The 14,685-nt window shown below is 53.7% G+C and overlaps 1 protein-coding gene across 3 annotated transcripts in view; it reads right to left on the minus strand.

Moving 5' to 3' along the window:
- The window catches only part of RASGRF1 (Ras protein specific guanine nucleotide releasing factor 1), a 105,782-nt gene that overhangs the window by 39,059 nt on the left and 52,038 nt on the right, over nt 1–14,685 (minus strand). For all 3 annotated transcript variants that reach the window (XM_082616825.1, XM_082616827.1, XM_082616826.1), the window contains exons 9-13: nt 13,882–14,000; nt 11,929–12,089; nt 7,974–8,037; nt 5,802–5,938; nt 4,201–4,283 (exon numbers count right to left, since the gene is read on the minus strand). In XM_082616825.1, the coding sequence (XP_082472951.1) occupies nt 4,201–4,283; nt 5,802–5,938; nt 7,974–8,037; nt 11,929–12,089; nt 13,882–14,000 (564 nt within the window). The remainder of the gene's footprint in view (nt 1–4,200; nt 4,284–5,801; nt 5,939–7,973; nt 8,038–11,928; nt 12,090–13,881; nt 14,001–14,685) is intronic.

A 14,685-nucleotide genomic window follows, 5' to 3' on the forward strand; every position in this document is an offset into this window, starting at 1 on the left:
GTTGCAGAGAAGCAAAACTGAAAGACAGTGGACAAGAGAAAGTACCTGCAGATGGGAAGGACTCAGTGGCACCATCCCTGGAGAACTGCCCTCGGCCCTTGGGTGAAAGGACTCCCTTAACTCAAGCCAGGTCCCCACCATGGGACTGCACCTTCTAGAAGGACAGTGCAACTCCTCACACACCATGGATCCCGAAGCGTCCAGCCTAGACCTGACATCCTCAGTGGTGATTATTGAACCCCTCTGGCAAGGGTTTGCTTCTAGCACCTTCTTTTTGGGCTCCTTCTGCCACTGGAGGGGGGTAGAGAAAGTGAGAAAAGCCCTCCCCTTTTTTTTCCCAAGGGTTAATGGAATTTTTTAAAAGATTTATTTTTATTTTATTTATTTATTTATTTATTTATTTATTTTTTTTTTTTTTGCGGTACGCGGGCCTCTCACTGTTGTGGCCTCTCCCGCTGCGGAGCACAGGCTCCGGACGCGCAGGCCCAGCGGCCATGGCTCACGGGCCCAGCCGCTCCACGGCATATGGGATCCTCCCAGACCGGGGCACGAACCCGTATCCCCTGCATCGGCAGGCGGACTCTCAACCACTGCGCCACCAGGGAGGCCCTATTTTATTTATTTATTTATTGTTTTTGGTTTTTTGTTGTTTTTTTCAGTACCATGCGGCATGCGGGATCTTAGTTTCCCGACCAGGGATCGAACCCGAGACCCCTGCATTGGGAGTGGGGAGTCTTAACCACTGGACCACCAGGGAAGTCCCAAGCCCTCCCTTTTCTATCAACCTCCCTTGCCCCCTTCTTCTCTTTCACAAACCTCACAATCATTGTTGGTGATGGTGCCTCTGGCAACTCCAATGTTACGTAAACCTATTCTGGACTTCAGTTGCCCTATCTGTAAAATGGGAAGGCACACTAAAGCAGTGATAAAAACAGCTTTCATCCTGGATACCAGTTCTGCCAGACTGGGAGTAACTGCCTGGGGCTGTGTTGACCATTACAGGCTCAGCCTTAAAGACTGCCGTGACCCATTAGTAATGTCTGCCACGGATTCTGGATTCTGATCCAAATGGCTGGCTCATGTGTTAAGATATTTGCCAGCCCTGCTAGAAGGGGTTTTCGATCCCTCACAACACAGGCATCGTTTGACCGTAAATTCAGCCCTGGCTCTCTCTTTGCTCTCCCAATACTTTTTTTTTTTTTTTTGAGATTTTTTTTTTGACATGGACCATTTTTAAAGTCTTTATTAAAGTTGTTACAATATTGCTTCTGTTTTACATTTTGGTTTTTTGGCTGCGAGGCATGTGGGATCTTAGCTCCCTGACCAGGGATCGAACCCATATCCGCTGCACTGGAAGGCGAAGTCTTAACCACTGGACCTCCAGGGAAGCCCCCTAATACTTCTTGACAAAACTCCAAGTGGCATTCCTGTCTCCCAGGCATCGAGAGGCCTGGGCTTGATGGGAAAGGGCTTCCCTTTTCCTCCTTCTGCAGGGGGTGCACCCTGCCTTGGGTCTACCTGTCCTTGAGGTCACATGTTGGGGCAGAGCCTCAGGACCAGGGCAGATGGAATGAGACCTCTTGGATCTTTGGGCTGCTGGTGGTTGATGATCTTCATTCTCTGGGACCTTCCTCTCAAACCCTGCCACTAGCATCTACCCACCAGAGGGCCGGGATGCAGTGTGTTGGGAGCCACGGACCCTCCAGCTATACCACTGATGCCTTTTTCCGGCCAGGCTCTCTGTTGCCACTCTATCCCTGGCCACCAGGGGGCGCCCGTCACCGCCTTGGGTGCAACGTTAACACCTACAGAAGAAAACCCAACTCCTCATCTGTCACGTTACTATTATCTGACTCCTGCCCACCTCTTCAGCCCGCTGTATTGTTTAAGAAAATACAGTTGTGCTATAAAAAATAAGAGAAACAAAAAAGGAGGACAGACGAAGGGGCAAACAGCTTGTGAGCCATGGCAGGCATATATATATATACTAAGTAAAGCATCCATGTGCCAAATGTAAACAGGAGGGGTGGAAGGACCAAGCATGCACTAAGTATTCACAAGGCACCAAATATTCAGGCTACACTTAATATTCATGAGGCATAGCATACACTCAATATTCATGTCTTAAGTCAGCCACCCACTGGTGACATCCATTCTGACCCTCTACCCTCTGTCCCAGAACTATAGATAAACCTGTAGCTGTTCTTCAGTCTAACTGGTGAGCTGCCACTGTGGCCAGACATACTTGCCCCGACTTCTCAGACAGAGCAAGCGTGTGCCCTTGGATCCACTGATCAAGCTTCAACTCTGGTCCTTGTAGCTGCTCCATCAGCAAGGAAGGTAGATGGGGCAGGGAGAGAGGCTGGACAATGACCATGGTGTAACTAGCTCATGCAACTACGTGTAACAGGCACTAACCTACTATGCCTTCTCTTTTCCCTGGTTTCTCACTAAGTGTTTAAAATTGATTCACTAGACTGTGTGGTTAAGCATCTTAATTGGGTCCGCGAGCCTTTCTGTTCCAAGACCTCTGGGATGGTTTATCTGGTAGTGAACTTGGAGGCCACAATTGCATCAAGGTTATTTCCCATAGGACATACCAGTCTCCCAACCCTGCAGCCCCATGGAACGTTTTATCATTCCCCAAACACACCATGTGCTTCCCTGCCTCTGCGTCTTTGCACATGCTGTTCCCCCTTCCCAGGATGCCCTTCCCCCTCCACCATTTAGCAAACCCTAACTTATCCTTTGAGGTCAGTTCTGATGTCCTCTTCTTGGGAAAGTCTTCCCTCGCTGTGCCAGGTGAACGAGTCACTCATTCTCTGAACCCTCGTTCGTAGCATCATACAAATTCTATTTTGTAGCACCCGCTAGTGTTTTACGAGTTCTATGTGTCTTTCTCTCACTAAATGGTGAACTCCCTGAGGACGGAGGCCACGTCTGCTCATCTCTGCTCCCTGGCGCCCTCGCAGGGGGGCGTTGCCCATGGGCTACTCCTGCCAACGAGGCCACGTTTAAGTCTGGGAGCCGACAAGTCCTTGGAGTTGTCACTTTGATCTGGATATTCCATTCCCTTTATCACCATCATAGTTTAAAATGCTGTTATTTTTTCTTTCACGGGTGAGTTTATTTTGGTTTCATCTGCTCACTTTCACTGCCTCAATAAGCACTCTTTGCAGAAGATAAGTAGGTACCCACTATACATTTAACCATCATTCTACATGTGTTTTTAAAAATTCATCGTTGAAACAAATCCAGGAGGTAGGCAGGTGGGTGTTATCATCTCCCACTAACAGGTGAGAGACCCAAGCTCAGACATGTTAAGTGACTTGTCCGTAGTCATACACAGAGCAGAAGCTGTGGGCCAGGGCTCGTGCCTTCAAGTCCAGACCTTCCTTCTGGGCTCCAGCACCTTTGGCTGTTAAACAATGTAGCCATGGGGTGGGGTGGGGCTCCTCCTCATAAACTCAGCCGGATGCTTGAAAGCTCTGGCATACACGACACTGCCTGGGTTAGCTCCTAGCTGCTGGCGTGCTCGCTTCATCAGGCTGGCTGTCGAAACGGGGTGGGTGGGACCTTTCACACCCTCACTACATAATGGCCTGCAGTTCCCTCGAGTGCGCACTTCAAGTAGCAAAGAGGCAGTGGGTCCCCAAGGTTTGCTTTGGGCAGGACAACACGCCTGGGGTCGGTTAGCTGGGTCCTGGCGTATGCCAGGTGGGCAGAGCAGCTGGGAATTCAGCGGTTCAGATGGAGGCCAGGGAGCCAGCGGGCCACCTGGGGGGCACCGTGAGGGGGTCAGGCGAGCAGATGCTGGAGGAGAAGCAGGGCTGGTGCAGGCCACGAGGCTGCACTGCCCAGCGGCGCTCAGAGAGCTGAGCTCAGCAGGACGCCAGCCCCCTCGCCCTTCCTCCCTGGCATTGCCCAAACAAAAGAAAAATAGTTATTAAAAAAAATAGAGTGCATGAAATGTCATTCCTGATGTTTTATTTTAAACAGCCTAATACGAAAATCCACATTTTCAAGACAAACAACTACAAAAACTAAGCCAAAGCCATCAACCAAATCGAAGTTAACTGGAATCAAACACCTAACACACCCCAAAGACGAAACCCAGCATCTTCTGAGCCCCTTGTGGTCACTGTGTGGCCCTCGGTCTCTGGAGCTCAGCCCGGACAAGAGGGGGCTCAGGGCACTTACTTGATCATCTGTGGCACAGTGACCTTGGAATTCTCCTCAAATGCGTTCATCATAAGCCCATTGCACCGGATGTTATCCACGCACTGCAATCAGAGAGAGGACCCCCGGGTCAGAGCCTCCGTCTGCGTTCCGAGACCCAGGCCCAGCAGGGGCTCTGCCGAGTGAGGCTTCGCAGGTCCCGGCCTGACACAGGGTCAAAGGGTATCGTCCAGGCAAGGGCAGGGTCAATGCACAGCATCCCTTGGGTTCTGATGGGAAGTCAAGTCCCCAGCTCGGTGACCTTTTGGGGATTTACTTGACTTCCCTGGGCCTTAGTTTCCCTACCTACAAAATGGGGATAATGATTCCTACTTCCTCGGGGTGTTTGCAAAAATGGAAGTGGCCGACCCTGGCCACTCTGTGGCTGACCTCTGAGGTCCAGCACCAAGGACAAGATCAGATCCACAGTGACCTGGGGCCTCTGTCCTGGGAGGCCGGCTCAGCGGGTGCCGTCCTGCCCCCATGTCCTCTGCTCATCACAGGGTGCTCTCCAGGCGAGCAGCCCTGAGTCTTTGATGGCTCCCCGAGGACTTTCCAGTTTTTTGGTTTTCTCCGGGGCACGCTGGTTGTTTGAAGCTGGGAGGGCAAGACTGAGAAAGAGCAGACGTCTGCTACTAGTCACCTCACCCTGCCACACTGTGGGGCTGTGAGATGGGCAGGCAGGGAAGCCCAGGTGTGAGGCCTAAAAATGACGGGCAGGGAGTGAGTGGGGGGGACTGCCCTGAAATACAGTAAAGGATCTGCCCCTCAGTTCTCCATAAACACAGCTCCCAGGCCCCCTCCCCCGAAAGGGGGACATCTCCAGCCTCGCTGTCCCCTTCCTCCCACCATCAGCTGCTCTGCTAATACTCTCCTCCACTGTGCAGAGAGCAGGCGGTCCGGAGAGGTTCCTGTGCTCCTGGGACGGGGCTGGGCTGACCCATGGCAGGCCCTTGCTGGGCCCAAGGAGAGGCCTGTCCTCGGCCAGCAGCCCGGTGCTGCCGACAGGCTCTTTCCAGACTCAGACCTCTGCCCTGGTCCTGCAAGTGACCGCAGCCCTCTGGGTCTGCTCTCTGGTCCCTGGGAGGTCTGTGCTTCCTGTGACTCTCCCAGTGGGGTGACAACCCTAACGCTGGTGCAGGCAAACCTTCCCTCCTGCGGAGCGGACTCCGGGCTCTGTGGGCCCTTTGCTTTCTCTCCTGGCTCTGCTACATCCAGCACCCTTGGGTCACGGTGCCCAGACTTTTCTGTGGTACCAATGGCCTGGGGCGTGTGCCAAAACGTAGGTTCCCAGGCCTTGTGCCAGAGACTTGGATGTAGTAAATCTGCAGGGGACCAGAGGGGAGCCCAGGAATCTGGAGTTTTAAAAACTGCCCTAGGGATGATCCAGATGCAAGGGGTTCCTAGACCACACTCTACGGGTGGCCCAGGGGACTCTGCGAGCTGGACAGCTAGCTGGGCTCAGCCTTGGCTGGTAGAGATACTCACGCCTTTTCCATTAGAACCCTGTAGCTGCCTCCCGCCCCCCACCAGCTTAGGCATGAAAGGACCACTTGCTTTCAAGGACAAGCGATGCCGCTCACCTGGCTGATGTCACTGGTCCACGCCGCCTTCTCCTGTCTGGATGAGGCCACAAGGATGACTGTGAAGGGTGGGGAATCCTTTGGCTCCACCCCGATCTTAAAATCCAAGTGGTCTGTGTCTTGGCTGGATCCTTTGGCTTCCAGGGACAAAACACGGAGTTAGCCGAATGAGTGTGGGCCTTTCTGAGTTGGAAAACGACTGCACGATACCTGCCTCACCCCACTGGTGAAGGCACGGCATCAGTAGGGCACCAGGCCACTTGCTAGTTTCAGAACATCTTTTTTTTTTTCTTAAGGTGAGGAATCCCCACTTCAAAGATGGAGAAACTAAGACCTAGAGTGCAGAGTAGCTTACAACCGCACAGGGACAGCTCCAATTCCGTGTCAGAAGGGCCTTTCGGAATCACCAGTCAGCTCTACCCTCGTTAGGCCAATGGGGAGCTGAGGTCTCCGGGGAGGACTTTCATAAGACTCCCAGCCGGGCAGCGGCTAAGCAAGGTCTAGAACTGGCCTCACAGCTGGGCCCTCCAGCTACGCCAAGGTGATACAGGGGCCAGGAGGAGAACTTTAGATCTTGAGCTTTTATGGACCCAGCTGGACATTTAGCTCAGTTGAGAGCTCCCCAAAGCCAAAGTAAATTCTAGGTATTTTTATTACTGCTCTTAACCCGAAGGGTTCCTTGAACTCTTTATTTGGAAAGACTAAGATCACAGTTCAGAGATTCCTTGCAACACGGCCACATTCATCAGGGGTCCCGAATGGGGTAGAATGTTGTGGAAGGTCTGCTACAGCTCTGGTCTCTGCTTGCTGGCTGTGTGACCTTGGGGTGATACCCTCCCCGCTCTGGGCTTCAGACGTCCTCCTGTACAAGCGGCGTGGGGCGTGACGGCTCTGAGGTCCCCGACCCTTCCAGTGTTGACACGTGAGAATGTGAGGGCACTGGAGAGCCCGCTCCGTGTGGCGACTCGAGGATGGGATGACGCTGGCTCCCCGTAAGTGGGGTGTCTGTGTGTTGAGTGGGGGATGCATGGGGCCACGCCTCTCCCTTTCCTGGCCCTGGAGGGAAAAGGGCTTTGGGGACTGACAGTTCCACTGGAGTCGGGACCGGCTGTGGCCAAGACTGAAGAAGATCATGCTGGTAAGAGCTCCGGGTAAATTGCTGCACATATATTTTTGCCTTGGTGGTGGTGGGGGCGCTTGGCTCCGCCCTCGGTGGGGGGGTCACGAAGGGTGCAGAGCCCAGCTCCCGCTGCGGCTGACCAGGGCACGTGTGTGTGTGTGTGTGTGTGTGTGTGTGTGTGGACTACGCTCCCAGCCCCCAGCAAACCCTGAGCCCGAGCCTAAGCCATGCCGGGACTGGGATCTGGGGTCCTTCAGACACAGCCCTGCTTCGAGGAGCCCCAACCTGGGGAAGGGTAAAGATGGAGAGTCCAGCTGGTGCACCCCCAGGGGAGGGCCTCCAGAGCCTTGCTGGGGGGCCAGTGAGGGAGGGGGACGAGGACCAACTTTGGTCCAATCAAGAGACAGTAGTGACCCCACCCCTTCACCTAAAATAATAAGCCCATCCCCCAATTCTGATTCCCCGGGGAGAGAGATCTCATGGACACCCCTACACGGCGGCTTTCCGAGCCCCCGGGCACCACCTTCCCCCAGCTCCCCGCCCAGCCCCTTCTGGTTTGCTGGGGCCCCACTCACATGCTCCCTTCTCCCCTAGTCTTGCCTCCCGTCCTGGTCACTCCACTGTGGGGGACCGTTCCCCTGCACTCCCTCTGGTGGTGGCACGTGTGTCCCTGCACACCCCACCTGTTTCCACTGTAGGACAGAGATAGGCCCAGCGCCTCCCGGCCTCTTCCTCGTGGCCCAGTGAGCCACTGTGCATGTAGCACATGGATGCGTGAAGAAGGGGTGCTCACTGAGAAGTGTGACCCCCAAACCCAATGGCACCGAGTCCAGGGACCCAAGGAGCTCGGAAGGAACCAGGAAGGGGGAGGAGGCTGTCACCTGCAGGGCCAGAAAGCTCCTTCCCTAAAGACCCAGGACCAGCCTCTCCAGGTCCAGCATCCTTCCTGCCTCCCAAGAAAAAAAAAACAATGCCCGGGCCCAACCTTTCAGAGTGAGTGTGTGTGCATCTGTGTGAGCCCACACAGGCTTGCACGTGACTTGCACACCTACCTTCTTCCTCCGTGCTTTCTGGCTCCTCCAATAAAGTGCAGTCAATGAGGGATATGACTCCATTCTGAAAAAGAGCAGGGGCCACCTTGAATCAAAGCGAGAGATGTGCTAGTTTCAGAGTTCCAGAATATCAGGGTGAGGAACGGCTCGAAAAGTGAGCACCCACATATGTGTGTGGACATTACATGCCAAGTGGGTATTTTGGTTTTCAAGTTGAAGAACTTTATCTCCATATAGGAAGCCCAGTGAAGTGGCTCAAATGGGATTGCTCAAAGGAGGGCCAAATTCGGGCTGGGGGTGGAGGGGCTAGAACCTGGCTTGCACGGCCTTTTCTTGCCCTACAGCGGCTCTGAGGCATCATCTGGTAGCCCTAAGTCTGAAGTTTGAGCTCCCTCATTCTAGGCTAAACCCTGCATGTTATCAATAGGGAAACAGGACCATTTTACAGACCTGTCTCAGTTATTGTTATTCCGATTTTACAGATGAAGAAATGAAATCAGGGAGTTAAGCGTCTTGCCCAAGGTCACCTGGTAGGTAAGTGGCAGAGTCTGGAAAGAGCCTCATGGGCCTGTTCCCAGCTCAAGGTCAGTGGCTGGCTTTTAATTATTAGGAATATCTGGAAGGACGCCTCTTATCCTTGAGTGTCTGAGCATCTTTTAGGTGTGAGATCCCTTGATCCTGTAGTGAGAAATGAAAGTAACGACCACTGTGTTGGTTGTAAATCACGTCCAAGAATTCTTTGATACCCCGTCCTTCAAAAGGTGAAGGCTGTTTCCCTTCCTCTTGAGTGTTAGCTGGACTTAGTGACTTGCTTCTCATTCAGCGAAGAAAGCAGGAGTGATGGTGTCCAGCTTTGGGGGCTGCAGCCTCCTGCGTGCTCTCTTGGTGTTTCTTGGACCACTTGTTCTGGAGGAAGCCAGCTGCCGTGTCATGAGGAGAGGGCTACAGATGAGGGGCGAGGCCTCCTGCCAACAGCCCTGTGTGGGAGCCGCGCTGGCAAAGGATCCCGGCCCCAGTCGAGCCTCAGATGACTACAGCCTCATAAGAAACCCTGAGCCACGTATGTCCACCAGCTAAGTTGTCCTGACTTCCTAACGGGCAGAAACTGTGTGAGACAACAAATGTTTGTTTTAAGCCACTCCAGGGGACTTCCCTGGTGGTCCAGTGGTTAAGACTCCACACTTCCACTGCAGGGGGCGTGGGTTCGATCCCTGGTCCGGGAACTAAGATCCCACATGCCGTGTGTGGTGCAGCCAAAAAAACAAGGCACTCCATTTGGGGACAGCAACAGATAAATAACATAATAACTGACAAGAACAGAAACCTGACCACGTGGCTAATCTATACGTGAAAATGTCTGCAGGGCAGGCCGCCACCTGGAAGGCAGAGGGGGACCTGGAGAAAGTATCAACAGTGGGCCCCCGAATCCTGCATTCTGCTTCTTGTTTGGCTCTTTGGTGGCCCTGGGGGAGCCCCCCAGGCCTTGCTGGGCCTTAACCTGACCACTGATGTCACTGGGCTGAATAATCTCCAAAGCCCATCTAGCTCTAACCTTCTCTTACTTTAAGTCCCCAAAAATTCTTATGGTAGTTTTAGATCTTGGGGAGTTGTAGCAGGTCCCTTTTAGGAGTACTGAAGGCATTCGATTTCCAATGGCAGTCTTTAACAAGAAGCGGTTTGAATTTTAGCTTTGGTTTCAGAACACAGACTCTGGAGCCAGACTGCCTGGGTTCAAATCCCCACTCTGCCACTTGCTGGCTGTTTCTAGAAGCCTCAGTTCCCTTACTTATACAATAGGGAAAGTAACAGTTATCTGCCTCAGTGGGTTGTTCTATGAATTCAATATGCATGATGTATTTGGGCTAGTGCCTGGCTCATAGGAATCATCATGCAAAGGCTTGCTATTATTATTACAAGTTTATACTACATAATTAAGGTGACGACTATTACCTGTTGAGCACTTACCATATACCAGGCATGGGGCCATGTGTTTTGCACCCACTTCCTCACTAAAGCCTCATAGCACTCCCATGAAGTAGGTATTTCCACTCCCATTTAAAAAAAATAAATTTATTTATTTATCTTATTTATTTTATTTTTGGCTATGTTGGGTCTTCGTTGCTGTGCGCGAGCTTTCTCTAGTTGTGGCGAGCGGGGGCTACTCTTCGTTGTGGTGTGCGGGCTTCTCATTGCGGTGGCTTCTCGTGTTGTGGAGCACGGGCTCTAGACATGTGGGCTTCAGTAGTTGTGGCATGCAGACTCAGGACTTGTGGATCACGGGCTCTAGAGCGCAGGCTCAGTTGTTGTGGCGCACGGGCTTAGTTGCTCCGTGGCATGTGGGATCTTCCCAGACCAGGGCTCGAACCCATGTCCCCTGCATTGGCAGGCAGATTCTTAAGCACTGCGCCACCAGGGAAGCCGTTCACTCCCATTTTGCAGGCAAGTAAACTGAGGCTTGGTGAGGTCACCCACTGGTAAGTGGCAGGGCTAGAATTTGAGTAGCTCTCAGATTCCATGTTCTTTACCAATATGCTAAGAGACTTTTAAAACTCAAACAAACAAATAAACAACCCCCCAAACCAAAATAAGATAAAACTAACAAACATAAAAGCACGTGCTTTCAGACTAAAAAGCCATCTTGAAGTCTCCAGTTCAACCTGCCCCTACTGACCCCCACCTGTTGGGGGAACCGTCCCCCCAGCCTGGACAGAGATCTTCCCAGGAGAAACTCCAGAGCTAGTAAATAATGAAGGCTTTCCTTGATACATAATTTGGTTGAAACTGGAGTCTTCAGTGTTTGTAAATTAATTTCCCCTTGTGCAGCCGACCAACTAATGCGTTGACATGTTAACATAAGCAGTATATTCCCTGAAGCCACTGCTTGATCAATTAGCTCTGCAGGAGGTTACGGGCCAGGCATCCAGGGTCTGGAAGAATGGTTTCCCTGATGCTCTGGCTTAATTAAGGGCACCTTCTGGCCCTTTCCAGGCCACAGCGCGTTCATATTTAAAATCTCCAGAAGCAAGCTTCCACGGGGATGGACACAGAACATGGGAGACTGTCGCTTACAGAAGCAGGGGCTTCATACTTCCCAGAGCAGATTTACGGGCACCTGCCTGCATCTGTGCACGTCTCTGCTGAGGACAGTCATCCCTGTTTTGCAGATGAGGAAGTGAGGTGTGGACAGGCATGGGACGTTTCCAGGGTCACACATATGCAGGAGACAGAGGTGGGACCAGATCGTGAGCTCACAGCAGTGGGATAAGCCGTGTGCTGTGCTGCGGAACAGGGGATTCTGCCAGGGGTGCAGAGTCTTGTGCTGGCAGAGTGAGTGCCTGAGGGCGTCAAGAGGGGGCGCTGTCTGAGCTCTTTTTTTTTTTTTTTGCGGTACGCGGGCCTCTCCCTGTTGTGGCCTCTCCCGTTGCGGAGCACAGGATCCGGACACGCAGGCTCAGCGGCCATGGCTCACGGGCCCAGCCGTTCCGCGGCATGTGGGATCTTCCCGGACCGGGGCACGAACCCGTGTCCCTTGCATCGGCAGGTGGACTCTCAACCACTGCGTCACCAGGGAAGCCCTCTGAACTCTTTTTGGTTGGAAATGAGACAAAGGCTCTGGCTCCTGCTCTGCCCTCAGCCAGGTGCCACCATCCTCCCTGGCCCCTCAGATACATGTACACGGACCTTTGAAGGTCTTGTCTGGACCCCCTGGCTCCTCTGCCCCAGCCCCCAACTCTGGGGGCTCACTTTCCCATTTCCCACGATTTCTCCAGTAGAAAATCCATCTGTGGTCTTCTCATTCCAAGCTGCCAGTCAGACCGGGGCGCATGCATGCACACTCACGCATCTCTGACACCCTGGTCCACCCTGGGCCCCGCGGTCAGGGTCAGTCGGGACCCCTAGGGTCAGGGCAGTGCCTGACCTCCAGTCCCAGCAACTTTGCTCCTGCCGTCCCTACCTTGGTCAGGTGAAGCTTCCCACCAGAGCCTCTGGTACAGATGATCAGATGCTTAGAAAACAGGAAGCACTGTCGCTCGCCCTCTTTCTTTAGGGACAGAGACCCCAGGCGCCCCCTGGTGATCTTGCCCTTTTCAGACATGGGCACCTGGATGAGGGAGCCTGCGGATGGAGAAGAGAGAGCCTGAGTGCATCTACCGGAATGACCCTCCGCCTCTGACCTGGCTTTGAGGCTGCAGGTGGGGTTGCGATGCCAGCAGCCAGGGCAGTGGGACAAGGCAATCCTAGTTCTTGGTAGCAAACACGCACCTTGGACCCTCCCTCCAGCCCCTCCTCAGGGCCGGGTGGTGGGGTTTGGGGGGTGGAGAATGACGAGAAAAGCTCCATGCAGGACCTTTGACCTCCCAGCCAGGGCCAGGGCCTTGGAAAGCAAAGGAACCCCAAAGGACATGGCCCATGAGGTGAGAATGCAGGGCTGGGCTGGGGTCTGGGGGTGGCAGGAGGTTGAACAAGTGGGGAGCTGGCTCTGGCCTAGAGGGATTAACAAGATACACTGGACACCTGCTGCCACATGCAGCCGCTGCAGACATGACTTATTGGTCACAGCACGCTCTGCTGCAGAGCCCAGTGCCGCCTCTTCGGGAAGCCCTCCCTGACTCTCCCCAGCCCTGCTCTGGGCCACCATCTGCCTCCTGCCCACGTTCATCACTGCACGGAACCTTTTCCTGCATCCTGACTCCCTCTCCCCTGCATAGTCAGTTCTGGAGGGCGGGGCAGAGTCTATTCTCTGGGCGTCCCTGGAGACCTCAGTTGGCCTGGCATGAGTAGGGCAGGTGTCCTTGGTGGTGGCAGCACGACTGAATAAATGAGAAAGGGCTTGCTGGGTTCCCCTGTCTGATCTCCAGATCCAGCCCCACCCCTCAGGAGGGGAAGAACTGCTTTGGCTCAGGGTGATGGAGCAGATTCCTGGTCTTTGGGGACACTGCTGACCCCAAAAGAGGTCATTCTTCCAGCCACCTCCAGCTTGGGCACAGCGCAGCTCAGGGGGAGCTGGGAGTCAGGCTAGGCTGGCTCTGGGCTCAGCAGGTCCCAAGGTGGGCCTGTGGGAAGGACACAGGGGCCACACACAGGGGCTCAGAACAAACTCCACATTGCGGATCCTCAGGCCAAGGGCAGCAGGGGCCAGAGGCAGCTGCACAGGCCAGCAGGAGGCGCTTCATCTAGTCAGAGAACCCCAACTAGATGGAAGGAAGGCGGGAGGTCCATCCTGAGGTGGAGTCACCTCTAGGGCACGTGAGCAGAAGCTGAGTTTCCCATAGGACATGGAATCTGAAACTTAAAGGCATCGCAGCTCTGATATCCCCGAGTTGGAAGTCAGTCCCCTGGGCCACAGAGAGCCTCTCTTGCCCCTCTCAATAGGGCTGTGACCCTCAAAACTGTCCCCAAGGTCAGCTGAGGCCTAAGGGTGAAGGGAACCCTACCCAGGACCACTGGGACCATGGCTTCCCCCAAGAGGCGAAGGATGCTGAGCAAAGGACAGAGGGACTGACCCACGCCAACTCCATCTCGGACCCTGAAAATGCTTGTGATTCATGGGGCCAGCTGGAATCTGTCCTCATCCTCCGCCCCCTACTCTCTCCCCAAAAGGACATGTCAATGTTTACTATGATGTACAATAGACAAACCAAGACCATCTGGGAAGAATTATGTTTACATCTGGAGAGAAGGAAACTGTGAAAACCAATAATACCAGCATCGATATCTATAGATACCGACATCTACATGTAGCTGTCGCATTCCCCCGGCAGGCCCGGAATACTCTGCAATCACGCTTGCAGGTTTTGGCACGCAGCAGCCCAACCAACTGGTGGTGTCCTGAGTGGAGTGCCGCATGCCTCTCGCTGCTGGGGCCAACCTGGCGGGGGGTGGGAGAGGCAGGGCGCACAGGCCATACCTTGTCTCACAAAGGTCTGGCTGGTGTCCAGGAGGATTTCACAGCCTTCAATGATCATGCGCTCAATGGCCAGGTTTTTCCGGATGTTCTCTGTTTCACTGACTTCATCGTGCATTATCCTGTGCGGACAGGAAAAGACAATCAGAGACAGGCTGCCCCCACCTCCCAGGGTGGAGGGAATGCTGGGTCTCTGGCTAGACCTCGGAAGAAAGCCTGGATTCTCCGGTGGAACCTGTTGTCATGAAAGGGGGGAGAGCGTGCATCTCTTGAGTGCCCGCTGTGTGTGTGCACTTTACAGGCGTGCTCTCATTTTATCCTCTGACAGCCCAAGGAGGCTGAGAAGCAGGTCTGTCTGATTTTAAAAAGTCTGAACCGGGGACTTCCCTGGTGGCGCAGTGGTTAAGACTCCACGCTCCCAATGCAGGGGGTCCCGGGTTCGATCCCTGGTCGGGAAACTAGATCCCACATGTGTGCTGCAACTAAGACCCAACCAAATAAATAAATAAATAAAATAAAAACTTAAAAAAAATTGGCACATGATTACCAATAATGATTGTGAAGCTGAAATAAACTTAAAAAAAAAAAAGTCTGGGGCTTCCCTGGTGGCGCAGTGGTTGAGAGTCCGCCTGCCGATGCAGGGGACACGGGTTCGTGCCCCGGTCCGGGAAGATCCCACGTGCTGCGGAGCGGCTGGGCCCGTGAGCCATGGCCACTGAGCCTGCGTGTCCGGAGCCTGTGCTCCGCAACGGGAGAGGCCACAACAGTGAGAGGCCCGCGTACCGCAAAACAAACAAACAAACAAAA

This window comes from Mesoplodon mirus, assembly GCF_964341445.2.
Source record: "Mesoplodon mirus genome assembly, chromosome: 4".
Classification (NCBI taxonomy): Eukaryota; Metazoa; Chordata; class Mammalia; order Artiodactyla; family Ziphiidae; genus Mesoplodon; species Mesoplodon mirus.